Source organism: Miniopterus schreibersii, assembly GCF_964146895.1.
Source record: "Miniopterus schreibersii genome assembly, chromosome: 2".
Classification (NCBI taxonomy): domain Eukaryota; kingdom Metazoa; phylum Chordata; class Mammalia; order Chiroptera; family Miniopteridae; genus Miniopterus; species Miniopterus schreibersii.
In genome coordinates this window covers 23,350,100-23,367,416 of record NC_138102.1, presented here as the reverse complement: position 1 = coordinate 23,367,416, position 17,317 = coordinate 23,350,100, and the positions used below count along the sequence as shown (strand labels likewise).

Sequence of the window (17,317 nt, the reverse complement as noted above, 5' to 3'; positions counted from 1 at the left end):
AAAAAGTTATTTTCGCCGGGCAGGCATGGCTCAGCGGTTGAGCATCGACCTATGATCCAGGAGATAGAGGTTTGATTCCCAGTCAGGGCACATGCCTGGGTTGCAGGCTCGATGTCCAGTGGGGAGCGTGCAGGAGGCAGCAAATCAATGTCTCTCTCATCACTGATATTTCTATCTCTCTCTCTCTCCCTCTCCCTCTCTAAAATCAATAAAGATATATATTAAATATATATACATATATATTTACTTTAAAAAATGTCTTAGTTTTTATCTCTTTCTTGGTTTTTATAACTCATATCTGTTCTCTAATTTTTTGTCTCTTGTACCATATGAAATTAATAGATCTTGATATTTGACAGGGAAAATCCTTCCAACCCCTTTTTCAAAATTGTCCTGGTTATTTGTGCATATTTATTCCTGTTAAAATGTATTTTCAATCAGTTTGTCAAATTCCATATAAACCCTGTTTATATATTTAGCAAGACCCAAAATGCAAAATTAATGAAGAATGATTAATTTTACTAAGTAAAAAATTTTTTCATGTTGCTAAGTAAACAATACCTTGTATAATGTCAAATGACAAGACAGATTATGAGAAAATATCAGTAACAGAATATTCAAAATATGTAAAGAATTCCCACAAACCATCATGTATATTTCCAAAATATATGGTAGTTTAATATCCTTAAATGAAAGGAATTACTTTAAATTAGAATAAAAAAAGAAAAAACATTTCAACAACAAAAAATAGGCAGAAGACAAAAAAGTATTTCACAATAGGGGGAAAAACAGTCAATAAACAGTTAAATAAAAAGTGAGTGTCTGAATAACAATATACCACTAAATTATCAAATGTCCAAAGCTTTTTTAAATTAATAATAATAATCATAATAATAATGATGTAAAAGAATAGTTATCATAATAGGATAGCGTTCACAAAATATTGATAAAAGGCAAGTTTTAAAATATATACAAGAGTTGTTTAAAAATGTTCTATCTATCCATCCATAATCCATCTGTCCAGAAAAGACAAAAAATATATGTTAAAAGTGTGATGGGATTAAGAATTTCACATTCTTTGTGCTTTTCTGTATTTCCAATGTTTCTACAATAACCATGTATTTCTTCTGTATTCAGAAAAAAATTTTTTAAAGGAGAACACTTCATTCTGTCATTGAAATTAGCATAATTAAAATCTATTTCAGTTCATACTCAAAGACTCTAAAGAGCAAAATTAAAGCACCTGGACATTTGAGATCACCAAAGATAAGCACTCAAAACAATGCACACACCAGACTAAGCCACACCCACGATGGCAGCAGCTTTCTGTGGGTTCCCCCTTTCTCCATACCTGTTATGGTGTTGACAACCGTTCGAAGGATAGTGGGAGGCTTTATCAGTTCTTTGAGGATGTTTGACTCGGTAGCTAATGGAAACCCGTTATCAAGCATCTCTTCCAATACCTCATAAACCACAACCACATTGTCTTTGATCACTGGCTCTGAACAGACTCCAAAATAATCCTGATGAAAATACAATATATATATATTTATCACTCAGAGACTGTAATAAGTGAAAGAAAGTTACTAGAGAATAAGGATCTAGTCCTGTCCATATGTGTTTACTCAGTGTGTGGGATATTCTTCTATAATGAGGGAATGAAGTACAACCATAGTTCTCTTAGGTAAAAAGAACGCTGGGCTGACTTGCAGTACTAGTGTCATTACTAACTTCTTTTATAAACTAGAGTAAGTCATTTAACCTCTAGGGATTAGCTTCTTCAACTAGATAAAATATGTAGAATACAAAACCGAATCTAGACTATTGTATGTGCTTATGAACAAGAATTTGAAACAGCTATGATAATTCTTAATATGACATAGATTGGGCCTGAAAATCTTTTTAACTCTTAGTGTGCTGCTATCCCTTAATAAGAATTTAGAGGGAAAATAAAATTAAATTAAATTAAAATAAAATAAAATAAAATAAAATAAAAATATAAAGATGAGCTAGAAGACCAGAAAATCACTTCGGATCATTCCTACTCTAAGATGCTAGGATTCTAAAAATGCTTTGTCCTTTTATCAACAAAGGCTAAACTTAGATGCTAAATTATCTGGGTTGTGGAAAAAGCACTGGATTCCAAATCAGAAGACAAGGATTTACAATCTTGTCACTTACTAGATTACTAGATTGTCATGCTAACTAATTTGGGTCTTGATTTCTTTAATAGTATAATCAGGAACTAAGCATGATTAAGTGATAATATATGTGAAAGTGCTTTGTAAACTATAAAGCACTATGTAAAAATGCAAAGCATGATGATGAAATGATTTAGAAAGAAATATCTGTGGTCATTTGGTGTACCCTTCTAGCAATGTCAGTCATGTCTTTTACTGGACCTCTGAGATGGTCATACAGCCCTCCTTGAATTCATCCAAGGAAAGAGAACTGACCCCTTTTTGAGAAAGCCCGCTCTATTCATGGACAGCTCTAATTATTAGAAAGCGCTTTTGCTAAACTAAAATTTGCTTCCTAGATCTCCATTATAGCGCAAATTTATAGAACAGCCCCACAGTTATTTGAAGACAACTACAGGATTTCACTTTAGTATTTTTGCTCAGGGCCAAACTCCCTGTTTGATCTTTCCACTGTTCATGCTATGGTATGGTTTCTAGATTGTTTCACCATCTTGTCATTTCTTTGAATATGCTCTGGTTTTCCAATATTCTCTTCAAATTATGATATCTGAAATTGATCGCAGACTCCAGATGTGATTTAAATTACATCAGATAATGTTAATTATAAAAGCTATTCCAATGTCCAATATCACTTAGGAATGTGTTTCTAAAACAAAAAATATTTTTTCTTAAAAAATGAGGATTTAGGGGGAAAAAGTTACACATTTACTTCCCAAGACTGATTTTATTTCAAAAATAAATAAAACACCTCACTAGATTTTATAAATAAGGCAGATTGTGAACTCAGTTGGCATTTATAAGGAGACTTATGACAAAATGCTATAGCAAAAATGCTTGCAATTCTATAGCTGAAATTCTTCCATTATAGTCTAGACCTAGAAATATAATACAGCCAGAGAGAGAACGTACATCAGATAAGACACCAAAATCAGGATGTATCCATTTACTTTTTTTTTTTTAATCCTCACCCGAGGATATTCTTTCCATTGCTTTTCAGAGACAGTGGAAGGGGGAGAAAGACACTGATGTGAGAGAGACACATCGATTGGTTGCCTCCCGCATGCGCCCTGACTGGGGACTGCGAGCCTGCAACCAAGGTACGTGCCCTTGGCCAAAACTGAACCCACAACCCTTCAGTCCACAGCCCAACGCTTTAACCACTGAGCAAATGGGCTATGGCATGTATCCATTCACTTTTAACAAAAGCTTCAAAAATTATAAGCTATGAAGTCCCAAACTTCCAAACTAGCCACTTTACTGTTTTCTCAAATTCCTCTGTGGTTTCAACTAAACAACTTTTCTCACTTCCTGTCTTATGATTAGTTAGGTACTATCTTTATGGCAATATGAAGCTGTTGTCAAGTTTCATCAGTGAGGCTGTATGTCTTAGAATGGGGTAAAGTATCATATGTGGAAATCATAACAGGGCCCAGTTAGAGTGGCTGAAGGTCAGAGCAACTGGGTTCTTATAGTTTCTCCACATACTAGGGTTTATGACTCTCAGGCTTTCACTGTGTGAAAGAACTAGTATGCCACATGAGAGCTGGAATTCCAGAATAAATACTACCAGAAAGTGTCTGTGGGAAAAATTATAAAATATAATTCTATTGGAATGAAAGCTGTTTCAGACATGTGATCTAGATATAAGTGCAAATGAAAGGGCTCTCTGACTTGTTTTTCAATTTTTGTCATAACACTTGGGTCCTCGTTCTCTTCTTTTCCAGCTCCACAATTTCTGTATTCATGTGACTAATTCCAGACCTCACATGACATAGAAGTTGAACCAAAGGGCCCTTGCTTCTCATTTATCATGTGAGTTATGCAAATACCACAACAGAAACTGAGCAAGTCTTTTAGGGAGAGGATTCCACTGTGTGAATCCAGAGCCTGGGCAGCCTAAACTCTTACGCTATAAATGGTGCTGGCATCATAGCACAACTTACTTCCCCTACACCCCACTGCCCAAGATCTTCAAATCTATCAATGAAAGAAAAACTCAAAATAAAAACTGTATCTTGTAAAATACGTTACTTAAATGATTTTGGGTACAGATTTTCCAATCTTAAGTTTCCAACAGGAATTCATCACTACTACTCCTATGCTGTGGATAAGTACCTCAAACCCGAGATGAAGTATGGGTTCGCAAATTACCCCTGCCAGGGAGAGTGAAAACAAACATTACTTAGTTTTTCTACTTTTTAAAAAGTATATATATCTTTACACACTCATCACTTTTTGATGCAACTCAAAGCAGTATAATTAACAATAGTTAGCATCAAGTCCACTATTTTTAAAAAACAACTAAAGTTCTCTGATTTGTGGACAAAAATTAGACAACAATTTCCAGAACTAAAATGACAGTACACAGTCATACTGAGTAGGGTGGCTTTCTCATGCAACAGGTTCAAAAGTATTCAATTTGTTCTTTTAGATGCCGCCAATTCAATAAGTAGAATCAAGAATCTTATCAGATGGGAGAGGAAGTGAGCAATGTCAGAGTTTCAATTTTTTTTAAAAGTTCCTCAATTGAGGCTGAATATAATGGAAACAGAATAAGAAAGATACTTTATCATTTACAGGTATGAACCTCCTCACAGTCACGTACCTGAAATGTATCCACTACCCGGTGAAGGAACTCAATGACAAATAGAGGTGGGACCTCCGTCTGGATCACAGCCACAAAAAAGATCTTGTGCCGGTATACACTTAAGAGATAGTGGTGAGGGGTAGGGATAACTGGTGGTACATTTTCTGCCTCAGTAGCTCTCTCTTGTGCCTCAAAAAAATAATCACAAACAGAACGGCTGACCACACTTTTCCAATGTTTCTCCAGGAAAATATCTCCAGAGGAGTTGATCAAGAAAAGGCTATGAATCATGGTGGAGACTGTCAGTGAGAGAGGAAAGTCTTTTTCAGTCTGAATGCCTCAGGACTCCACAAATTTTCAACCCTAAAAACAAAAGAAGTTATAATCAGTTCCATTCAACCAAAATACCTTCCCCATCTTTTCCAGCAATCCAACTCTTACCCATCTTTCAAGACTAGACTCAAGTCTTCCTCTACTGCATGATCCTGAAGTATCCCTCCCTAGATTCCTAAGGATAATTATCAGCCATCTTGTTTGTCAATCAATCATATGCTGCCCTGTTATCCTTCCTAGTGTCTGAATCATGTCCATTTAAATTTCAACTTAATTTTTGTTTATATATTTATCCAAACTGGACTGGAAGGTCCTTGAGAAAAAAGACCATGCTTCATGTTTTTTGTTACCTCATTGCACAGTGTCTCCTTGCATGTAAGAGGGCTTCAAAGAATATTAATGAGTTTCATGCATTTAGTCACAACTCACACACATACAAGAAATGTTTAAGGTTCGATAGTCTCATATAGTAGCCATTACCAAAGTATGGCCAGTGAGCACTTGAAATGTAGCTGGTCCAAACTGAGATGTTCTGTGTGAGATACACACCAGGTTTTGAAGGCTTTGTATGAAAATGAGAATTTAAGCTATCTCACCAATAATTTAATATTGATAAATTAAATTAATGTTAATTTAATTTTGATTATATTTAATATTGATATGTTGGATGTATTGGGTTAAATAAAATACATTAAAATTAATGACCTGTTTTTAATTTCTTTTTAAAATGTGGTTAGTATATAGTAAGTATGTGGCTCGAGTTATATTTCTATTGAACATTGCCGGTCCATGGAATGGGAAGCTGTCAGTGTGATCTTCATTCATTCAATCCCCACTCTCTAAGTATTTGTTATTCACAAGGCTCTGCTAGGATGCCTTTAAAAAATCCCTCTGGGGGACACCCCTGGTCCCTCAGGCAACAGCATCTCTACCAGTTCCCAGGAGGCGGTGGCCGCACTGTACCCCAACCGTGTCCATTCTGAGCCCAGGAGGTAAACAGCAAAGGCCTGTTGTACCAAGTGCCCCAGCTCGAGCTTAATCCCTCTGCCCGAGGACAAGACAGCAGGAGGACAGGAAAGCTGAGAGTAGCCAGGTTGTGGAGGGGAGACCGCTGCCAAAGTGGGTTAGTCCCGCGCTGGTCCTCGCCCAGCAGCCTCTGGGCACTGTTTGAGGCCAGGGTGGCCAAGGCAGAGGATTTAAGGTGTGTGCACATCCGCGAGGCGAAGAGAGTCGCCAGCTGGCGCACGTGCATTGCCATGGCAACAGCATCCCCTCCTCCCTCAGCCAGCCGCCAGGAGCGGGCCACCACAGCAGCCTCGTCGACAGTCCCTCACCTCTGCCCGCCGCATCCCGCAGCGCGGAGGTTCAGTCCGGTAGCAACTCGTGACCCAGCCCCACTCATCCCCGCCCCACCCTCGAGCGCCCCCGCCCCATCCTCGCACTCGCTAACCCCCACCCCGGTCCGCCCACTCCCCCGACCCGGGTCGCAGGACCTCCTCACCCCGCCTCGCTCTTCGCGGCGCCCACCGTTCGGCTGCGCGGACAGGCCCCGCCTCCCCCGCCCCCGCTCGCGCGGCGGTCGCCGTACGCCCGCTGATTGGCCAGTTTAGGGGCCTCGAGCCAGCGACCGAGGTCTGAAAGCCGTGGATTGGGTGTCAGTGATCCGCTCCTCCCCTCTGATTGATCGCTGTTCGCCGCTCACCCTGTTCTTCGGCTTTGGCTCCCAATTGGCCCTTGTTGAGGTTTCGTTCATCTCCAATTGGTGCAGCTCTGTGGTTCCAAGTCCTGATTGGCTATCGTGAACAGTCGGCTGGCTGCCAGTCACAAAGAGCCCGGCTTGCTGGTGCTGCCACCTTCGTAACCGCGGAATGTGCCTCGAGGGGCTAAGAAGTGTGATTTCCAGGGCATGATTTATCGAATAGCGTATCATGGATAATAAATCGTGAGCAGTACTAACTACTCTCTATTAGATAAGTGCATTTAAAAAGAGACATGATGCCCTTTCATTTGTGTGCATTGGGTATAGTAAAGGTGATGGGCAGTATGGCCTCTTATCCAGAGCTCTGGACCTAAATTCTGGAGACTTCTTCCAGCCCCCCAACTAGACCATCACCTGCTTGACCTTGGGCAAGGTATTTAACCTTTCAGAATCTCAGTTCCCAGAACTGAAAATGGGGGTGGGAGTGAGGTGCTAGGCAGGTATCTCTCCAAATTGCATTGGAGCCCTAATGACTTTGATACTACTGTTTTAAGTGATTCAAGTCCTTGTGATCCAGAAAAGCATAGAGTAGAAGTCAGAAGACAAAGTTCAACTTCACGTATAAGAAAAATTAGTTATTAAATGAGATGAGGTGTGGAAAGTGTTTGCCTGGGTGCCTGGCACATTGTATACGTTCAATAAAATGGTAAAGTATGATGATGGAGGTGATGTCTACTTACCTAGACCACGGGGGTGTTACCCTGACTGTGCTTTACTTTTCACGTTGGTGAAATGGATCATGAGTGGCAGCTGCTCCTTACAGGACCATGATAAATGTTTATTGAAGGTGGTGTGAATTGTTCTCTGCCATACTTGCTAAGGGCTGATAGTCGGCAAATTTACTTTTATGGGTGGTTTTTTTTAATGATTTTTTAGAGAGAGAGGAAGGGAGAGGGAGAGAGAAACATTGATGTGAGAGAGAAACACCCATCAGCTGCCTCCTGCATGCCCCCTACTGGGGATTGAGCCCACAACCCAGGCATGTGCCCTAACCGGAAATCCCACCATGGACCTTTTGGTGCATGGAACAACACTCAACCAACTGAGCCACACCTGAATTTGAAATGCTCCAACACTTACTAGCTGTGTTACCTTGAGAAAGTACCTTAACTTCTCTAAACTTCAAGTTCCTCACTTCTCAAATAAGGACACTAATAGTACTAACTTTGTAGAGTTGTTATTGAGTTAGAAAAGTGTTAGCGATTGTTACTACCTAAGAAGTAGCACAAGATACAGTTAAACATGGTTACTAAGCAATGTGTGTCTAAGGTACAGAAATGTGGGTCTAAGGAGTGAGGTGTTAGGCAGGTACCTCTCCAAATTGCATTGGAGTCCTAATGACTTTGATACTACTATTTGTAAATGCTGTGGGCATTTCTCATTCATTGAATTAACATTTACTGAGATCCTCCCATGTATTAAGCCCTATGCTGGAGATGCTGCAATGACTAATATCACAGACATAGTCTCTGTTGTCACAGAGCCTAACTGGGAAGAAAATAAGAAGCAAGTTTTAGAAAACAGTGTGATGAGCAAGCAGCACATGTTGGGGATGCTGGTGGAGGAGGCTGACCTGGAGTCAAGAAGTCCTATACTGAAACCTGAAAGATGAATACGATTCCATTAGCATGGAAAGACAGAGAGAAAAGTGCATGTGGGAAGCTCAGGAGATGAGAGAGTGAACTGTAGCTGAGTTAGAATGGGAGAAAGAGGGCAGACTTTTCTTTTCCTAAAGTGAGATTAGGAAGATAAGTAGGAGCCAGGTAGTTGTGAGCTTTGTAATAATTGTTAGTAGTTATAAAACACTATGTGTCATGCACTGTCCATTCATTCCATAAATATTTAGTAAGTCCTACTATGTACCAAGCATTGTTCTGGTGTTTGGATACATAGTACCAGTGAACATAAGACAGAAATCCTTGCCCTCATGGAGCTAACATTCTAGTGAGGAAAGACAGATAAGAATCAATAAACATAATAATTAAACTATATAATATATTAGAAGGTGGTAATTGCAATGAAAAAAAAAACAACAAAAAAAAAACCAGAAAGGAGATCTAGAACATCACAGGACTTGGAGGGCAAGTTATAGTTTTGTTTTTTAAATATGTCTTTATTGATTTCAGAGAGAGGAAGGGAGAAGAAGAGAGATAGAAACATCAATGATGAGAGAGTCATTGACCGGCTGCCTCCTGCATGCCCCATACTGGGAATCGAGCCCGCAACCCGGCCAGTGCCTGACCAGGAATCGAACCTCGATCTCCTGGATCAGAGGTCGATGCTCAACCCCTGAGCTACGCCAGCCGGGCGAGTTATAATTTTTAAAAGGGTAGTGAGAGTGAGTCTCATTGAGAAGAGAGATTTGCGCAAAGACCTGGAGGAGACAGAATTAGCTACGGGGATATCTGGGGGGAAGAGCATTCCAGTAAAGGGAATAGGAAGAACAAAAACCTTAAGACCACGGCATGCTTGGGGAGTCCCAGGAGCAGTAAGGATGACAGTGCAGCTGGAGTAGAATGAACAGAGCGTAAAGCAGATGAGGTTACAGGGTTGAGGGTAGGGACCAGATTTCACAGGACAGTGATATCTATTTTACAGATTTTGGCATGTAGTGCTTTTGAAATGGGTATCCAATGGAGGGCTTGAACAAAGGAGTGGCAGGATCCGATTTATCAATCTGCTGGGTTGAGAAGAGACTGTAGATGGGGTAGGGTGGAAGGAGGCCAGTTAGAAGTGCACTGCAGTAATCTAGGGGAGTGACAGGGACTTGGGCCAGGGTGTGGCCAGCGAGGTGGTGAGGAAGTTAGATTCTGTATATAGCCTGAAGGAGGAGCATGCTGGATTTCCTGATAAGATGGGATGTGGAAAGTGAGAACAAGAGAAAATAGAAGGACCACTGAGCCTGACCATCTGGCTCCATCAACTAAGATGAAAAGGACTATGAATGGAGAGGGTTTGAGGGGGAAAATGTCAAGAGTTCAGTTTTGGACATATTAAGTTTAATATATCTATAGCTCTATTGCCCATCCAAGTAGAAATGTTGAGAAGGCATCTGGATGTATATGAGTCTAGGGATCAGGAGAGAGGTCTGAGCTGAAGATGTCAATTGGGAGTTATCAGTAATATGGATATTTAAAGCCATGAGACCAGTTGAAATGATTAAGGGAGTGAGCATGGAGAGAGAAGAGGACCGGTGCCCAGGACACTCCAAATTTAAGAGTTCAAAGAGGAGAGGAAAATCCAGATCCATTTAATCCACCCAACTACCCTCAAATGAATTACTTAATGATCCCTTTTTATAGATGAGAAAACTGCAGTGAGTGCTTAAGTAACTTGCCAAAGGTCAAGTAAGTAGGTAAGTAGCTGAGCTGGAATTTAAGCACACAGGAAGACTGAAGCAGCCTGGCTCACAGTGCACACCTCCTGCCTCTCTCATAAGCCTGGGATCCCATTGAAGAAATGTTAAGTGAAAGTGTAAAAGATTTACATTTCAGAAAGACCATGCATGTGAGATGGATTGGAGAAGGCCAAGCTTTGAAACAGGGAGATCATTTCAACTATTGCTGTAATCCACATGAGAAATGCTAGTGACTGCCACCAGGATGGGGGATTGGAAAGATGTAGACAAATTCCAGAGGTGTTTTGGAGGTAGAACGATAGGGATTAGAGATTAATTGAAAGTGAGTGGTGAGGGAGAACAAGGAATCAAAGATTATGCATAGATTTCTGACTTGAATGTCAGAAATGTGTGAATGGAAGTGTCATTTGTTGAGATGGCAATCACTGGAAGAGAGGCACGGCGAGAGCAGGGAGAGACGGCATGAATTCAGTCATAGCAATACCCAGGGTCCTCTACAAGTCGACACTCAAATATTTGTTGAGTTGAATCTAACAACATAGAATTGGGGAGCTTGGTATAGTACATTCTCATGGTTTTAAGAAAGGCCACAAAATCATCAGCAAATGGTAAATCTCTTTCATGCATAAAGTTCTCCAGGAAAAGATCTTCTAAATCTGCCACTAATAAACCATCCTAATGTTTAACAGCTCTCACTGCTGAGAGCTTTTTCTACCATGAAAAGCCAATCCCAGCTATCAGGGTCCCCTGGGAATAATTATTTAATCGGGGTAGAGGTAGGTCTAAAACAAGAGGGGCCCTGCTCACTGAGGACGACATTTTAAAGGGCTCTGCAGCAGGACTCCAGCACACCTCTGTGGCTTTGACACTTCCTCCTCTGTCCATGCATCCTACCCTTGCGTCAGACCTCACTACTGGTCTTGCACTGAAGAAATGGAATGCCTCCCCTCCATGTCTTTGTCCTCACCGATCCTTCTACTTGGCATGCATTCTTCTCTTACTCATCCTATCTGTGGAATTCTCTCCAACCCTCAAGGCCTAGCCATATGCTCTCTCCTCCACAAAGTCTGTCCCAAGCTTGATACCCCCACACTGGAAGTAATTTCTCCCTCCTGTGTGATTAAGTAGCCTTTCACAGCTCTTTCATGTATTCTACTATGTTTTGACACCTGCCACACATTCATTATATGCAATCTGATCACCATAACTGGATTGTGAACTCTTTGAAAACCATAGCGTGTTTATCTTAGTGCCTAATATACATTCATTCATCTGTTAAACAAACATTTCTGTATGGCCTACTACCCCCTGAACACTGAGGGGACAAAAACAATTAAAGGATGTCTTCAAGGAGCTTATGATCTAATGTGTGGGGGGGAAATCTAAAGAAAAGAACAGCTCCCTTTCCAAACCCAGATCAGCTCCTTTAAGGTGGCCATGGAAGGAGCCTGCCCTTCTAGAGGGGACAGCCTGAACTTGACACCCCTACTCTTTAAAAAGAGACCCACCTCCGCCTTTGGGGACCTCCCACTACTGGCTGCTGCCTCTACCACGCTGGACTTAGGAGATTCAGTATCCTTCTAACTCTTCAACACCACCATAGACACACTAGTTTTTGTTTAATTTTCCATAGCAGAGCAAAGACCAGGGTGGACACTTACACAAAAATTGTCTAAAGACTTGGGGATAATAGAAGGCTGATATGGCTCGGTTGGAGTGTGATCCTTACACCAAAAGGTCGCAGGTTCGATTCCCAGTCAGGGTGCATGCTAGAGGCAACTGATCAATGTTTCTCTCTCACATTGATGTTTCCCTCTCTCTCTCTCTCTCTCTCCCTCCCTCCCCTCCCTCCCTCCTTCCCTTCCTCTAAGATCAATTTTAAAACTAAATTTTTTAAAAAGGGAAATGACCAAAGAGTAACATGTAAGTAATAATGTAGCTCACAAGATGTGATGTAATCAGGGTAACTTGGGATGCACACCTGCTTCCAGGTGGCAGCAGTTCTCTGTAGCTCCTCTTACTCAGAAGCCCCAGCAAAACCATCTCAAGTTCCTGAAATCCAAACCCTGCCCGACAAGGAGGCAGCAGCATCTCCCTCCTGGCATCCACAGGCTAGCCTGCTGACTCCAGTCTCCTGGAGAAAGTAATCATTGCAGCAATGGCCCTTTCCCTAGATGCTGAAGCCCAGAAACATCCAACTGTGAGGCCCCACTCACACCTCCGAGGCATGGCATTGTTCTATGACTTCTCACTAGACACTCCTTCATTCTGTCTACACTCTTTGCCTAGATGACCTCATGAGTGTAAGTACTATTTCAGTGATGATGACTCGACCTCTTCTCAGACCTCCAGACCCACATATCCAATTACCTACTTGATAACTCCACTTTGGTGCCTCACAGACATCTTAGTAGAGCCAAAAGGAACTCTTGAGTTTCTTTCCCAAATCTGTTCCTTCCTCCAACCTTACGCCACCTTGTTTTCCCCACCTCAGTAAATGACATCACTACCCATTCAACTACTCAGACCAATACTCATGAATCATCCTTAAGCCCTCCATTACCCTCAACCCCTCATCTAATCAGAAGCAAACCCTGTTGATTCTATGTCTAAAACACATCAGGAAACCATCCTCTCTCCAGCTCCACTGTCACCGCCCTAGTCCAGGCCACCATCACCTCTTGCCTAAAAGACTATTTTATATAAACTCTCCAAGTTCCATTCTCACCCCCTTCGGTCCATTTTCACACAGCAGAAAAAGTGAGCTCTTTCAATTTTTTTATTTTTCAAAATCGCTGTTATTAAGATATAATGGATATGCTATAACATTCACCCTTTTAACGTGGTTTTAGTATACCCAGAGTTGTGCAACCATTGCCACAATCTAATTTTAGAACATTTTCATCGCCCCAAAAAGAAATCCTGTATCCATTAGCAGTCATTTGCCATTTCTTCCCAACCACCCAGCCCTAGGCAACAACTAATCTATGTTCTGTAGCTATAGATTTGCCTAGTTTGGATATTTCATATAAATGAATCACACAGTATGTGAACTTTTATGACTGCCTTCCTTTTTATTTTGAGAAGATATTATTTTATCTAGGCAAGAAATATTTATTGAACATCTATACTATGCAAATAATGACAATAAATATTTTATGTCTGTGGTTATTTCCCTTTGAAGACTTCATTGTAAACAAGCATATGGAGAAAGGAAAGATAATTGTGAGCATTTGTTTTGGAATTAGGGTGTATGTTTAAAAAAAAAAAAAAGTGTGTTTATAATCCTGAGATGAGTAGTTAGAGCAAATGTGACTGTAATTCATTCCTATTTATTTACTTATTTATTTTGACTCCCTTCACCCATTTCTCCACCCTTACCGACCCCCTCTGACAACCACCAACCTGTTCTCTGTATCTATGAGCTTGTTTGTTTTTTCTTTTTGATTCCACATATAAGAGAGATCATACAGTATTTGTCTCTGACTTATTTCATTAGCAAAATGTCCTCAAGGTCCATCAATGTTGTCACAAATAGCAAAATTTTATTGTTTTTATGGTTGAATGACATTCCTGTGTGTGCATGTGTGTGTGCGGGCATGCACACATTCCACAATTTATCCATTCATCCGTCGATGAACATACGTAAGTTGTTTCCATATCTTGGCTATTGTAAACAATGTTGCAATAAACGTGGGGGTTCATATATCTTTTTGAGTTTGTGTTTTCATTTTCTTATGATAAATACCCAGAAGTGGAATTGTTGGATCATATGGTAGCTCTCTTTTTAAATTTCTGAGGAACCTCCCTACTGTTTTCCATACTGGCTGCACCAATTTACATTCCTACCAACAGTGCACAATAGTTCCCTTTTCTCCGAATTCTCACCAACACTTTTTATTTTCTCTCTTTTTGATAATAGCCATTTAAACAGGCATGAGGTAATATCTCATTGTGGTTTTGATTTGCATATCCCTGTTCTGATCACTTCCTTATAACCCACTGGTGAAGGAAGGAACCCTACCTTAAATAGTATGAGATGGCCAAACACATGACACCCAACACTGGACAGGTGAAACTGACAGCAGGTTATTAGTGACATATACTCACAAGCCAGGGAGGCGGACATTGCACACCATGCAGGGCCTCATGGAGGTCGCACACTGGAATAGAGTGAACCAGCAGGGTCTGTGGGAGGCAAGCTTTGTAGTGACAAGAGGGTGGGATGATCCTTGGTTCCTTCAAGACTATTTAATTAGCTAGTTTGAATAATTTCAAGAGCTGACATGGAGGTGAATTCATTAGTTTGAGCACTTGAGCACTACATGGAGTACAACTGGTACATCTGATAAAGGAACTAGCCAGGCAGGGAGACTTTCCTGCTGTTGGGAGTATATCTGGTGAGAATGAGGTCTTTGGGCCCTATGATGCTCAAAGATGTCAAGGCAGCCTTGACCCAGGCAGCTTAGTTGGTTGGGCATCATCCTCTGCACCAGGAGGTTGCAGATTCCATTCCAGGTCAGGGCACCTGCTGGGGTTTCCGGCTCTATCCCCAGTAGGGGGCATGCAGGAGGCAGCTGATTGATGTTGCACTCTCTCCCTCTCTTTTCCTCTCTCTAAAAGTCAACAAACTATTCATAAAAAAAAAGAGAAGAAGATGTCAAGGCATCTTGAAATTTTAGATCTTGCTACACATGTACCTAGCATCTCGAAAAGAGACATACACATATGCCTACACATAGCCAGGGGTAGGGAGTGGGGGAGGAGATTGTTTCATTACATGACTAAGTGAATGAATTTTGTATTTATTATTATGCTATGAGCTCTGTGATGGTGTTATGTAAATACTACATAAGCAACAAGTAAGTGTTCAAAAACAGATTATTCAATAAAACTTAAGTCCTAATCTACTTTGCTCTTTTCCCAAATGGGAGCCAGTGGGAATTACATTCCACAGCATGCAATAAAAAACCCAAATAATACTGGTTTAAACAAGCGGGCATTTATTTTTGTCTCACCTTATGAGAAGTCAAGAGTTAGAAAATCCAGGACTGGAATGGCAGCTTCACATCAAAGACTTGGGTTTTACTTAGCTTGCCATGCCACCATTTCTAGGGTGGCATTTTTTTTTTTTTAATATATCTTTATTGATTTCAAAGAGAAAGGAAGAGAGAGGGAGAAAGAGAGAGAAACACCAATGATGAGAGAGTCATTGATCGGCTGCCTCCTGCACGCCCCACCCTGGGGATGGAGCCTGCAACTCGGGCATGTGCCCTGACTGGGAATCGAACTGGGATCTCCTGGATCATAGGTCAACGCTCAACCGCTTAGCCACGCCTGGCCAGGCCTAGGGTGGCATTTTGACCCTTGTGCTTGAAACGTTGTCATGGCTCCAGTCATCAAGCTATATTCCAGACAGAAAGGAGGAAAGACAGAGCAAATGGGCATGAGACAGTGGATCAGTTCCCTTTAATGAGCTTTTCCTGAAGTCCCACTTGTGTTCTATTGTTCAGAATTGAGCTAAAAAGATCCTGGGAATGTTTTTAGCTGGGCACGTTACTACCCCCACCCCCCAAACAGAACTCTGTTAATAAGGAAGACAGGAGAATGAATATTGGATAGGTAACTAACAGCCGTCCACAGCCAGTGGGGTTAAACAGAGCAGCTCCAATCAATGAATAGATTGGATATTCTAAAAAGAGTCTGGAATTCAAGGACTTAGGGATGACTGACTGGAAAACAGGAAAGCTCCACAGAGATAGATTAAAATAAGAAAAGACAAAAACATGTTCATAGTAAAAAGACAATCTAGCAAGTGATGGTAAGGGAGGGGGTAATGTGGTCAGCCCTGGTCTGAAATGGCTGCAGGGCTGGCATGTGGTCACAGGGTGTGATCTGACTGATGGCGTGATAAATTCCTTGGATCTCAATGTCCTTATCTGTGAAAGGAGAAGATTGGACTAAATTATCTCCAAGCTCTTTTCCAACTCTAAGTTTCTATTATAACAATGGTCTTAGTTTTGTTTAACAGTGAAATATTTTAGAAACATGAAAGCTTAGATATAAAACAGATAAAGCAGAGCCACTCTGAATGACATGGGGATCAGAATTTTAGAGTTCTGTCTCCTTGGCCTCAACGTTAATACCTGTGATAGCCCCTGAGCGCCTTGGAGCAGCACACTTCTACATGGTTCCATGTGCAACTAAAAAAAAAAAAGATGTATTTATTGATCAAAATCAGACTACAGATTCAACTATGAGTATTACTGTCAGAAAGGTAAAATTGCTTTTACTTATTAACAATCTTCTTAAACACTTTTTAAAAACCATTAAGTTAAATAGCTAGAGTTTTGAATTGTGATACTCTATTGCAACTCTCACTTGAAATCACTGGGGAAATATTTATCACATATCACAGAAAAGTTGATAGAATTTCCTCCACAATTTATTCAGTGATGTTGGGGAACAAAGGCACTTGGATGGTAAAGAAAAGTTTTAAAGTAACATGCTTATTATTTTCTAGGTAGGTATTCAGATAAAAATTATTTTCAAATGAAAAAAAAACAACAAAATAAACCACCTTCATTTTGCAAATACTTGTTTCCTGTGTGCCAGACCCGGCTGTTTCCTGTTTATCAAAAGCAATTGTTATAATTGCAAGCTAAGACCAGAAAAATGCACCTCTTGTCAGTCACTTGCTGAACTTCCTTTCCCTTTTACTTGTCATTCTTTTAGTATCCCCAAAGTTTTCCTTTAATCTTTTTAAAAGTAGACTCAATGAGATCTGAAACACTTATCCCCACATTTTAGCTCGAGCATCTGCCCTTCTTAGTACTAGATAACACTTTATACTGATTATTTTCCCACCCACACAGGATCCTGAAGTGTGCCTTTATCTCCATAATAGCTCAACATACCCGGCTTTGTCCCTCTCCTTCTTTCTGTCCCCACTGGTGACTACAAGGTCTGCTTTTCTCTCTCCACAGCATCCCTCCTCCTCCTCGGTCCCCCCTCCCCCCCCTTTTTCCCCTCTCACCACTGTAACCTTTTTTATATCCAGACAGGTCTGGAAAACACCA

General features: G+C 40.8%; 1 protein-coding gene across 4 annotated transcripts in view; it reads right to left on the bottom strand.

Annotated features, from left to right (window-relative positions):
• The window catches only part of AP3M2 (adaptor related protein complex 3 subunit mu 2), a 55,179-nt gene that overhangs the window by 12,802 nt on the left and 25,060 nt on the right, over nucleotides 1–17,317 (bottom strand). The window contains exons 1-3 of one of the 4 annotated variants that reach the window (XM_081129712.1): nucleotides 6,623–6,833; nucleotides 4,807–5,151; nucleotides 1,352–1,523 (exon numbers count right to left, since the gene is read on the bottom strand). In XM_081129712.1, the coding sequence (XP_080985838.1) occupies nucleotides 1,352–1,523; nucleotides 4,807–5,079 (445 nt within the window). In that variant the 5' untranslated portion in view covers nucleotides 5,080–5,151; nucleotides 6,623–6,833. Of the gene's footprint in view, nucleotides 1–1,351; nucleotides 1,524–4,806; nucleotides 5,152–6,455; nucleotides 6,834–17,317 lie in introns of those variants that run through there. The other 3 variants (XM_081129714.1, XM_081129713.1, XM_081129715.1) reach the window with 3 other exon arrangements.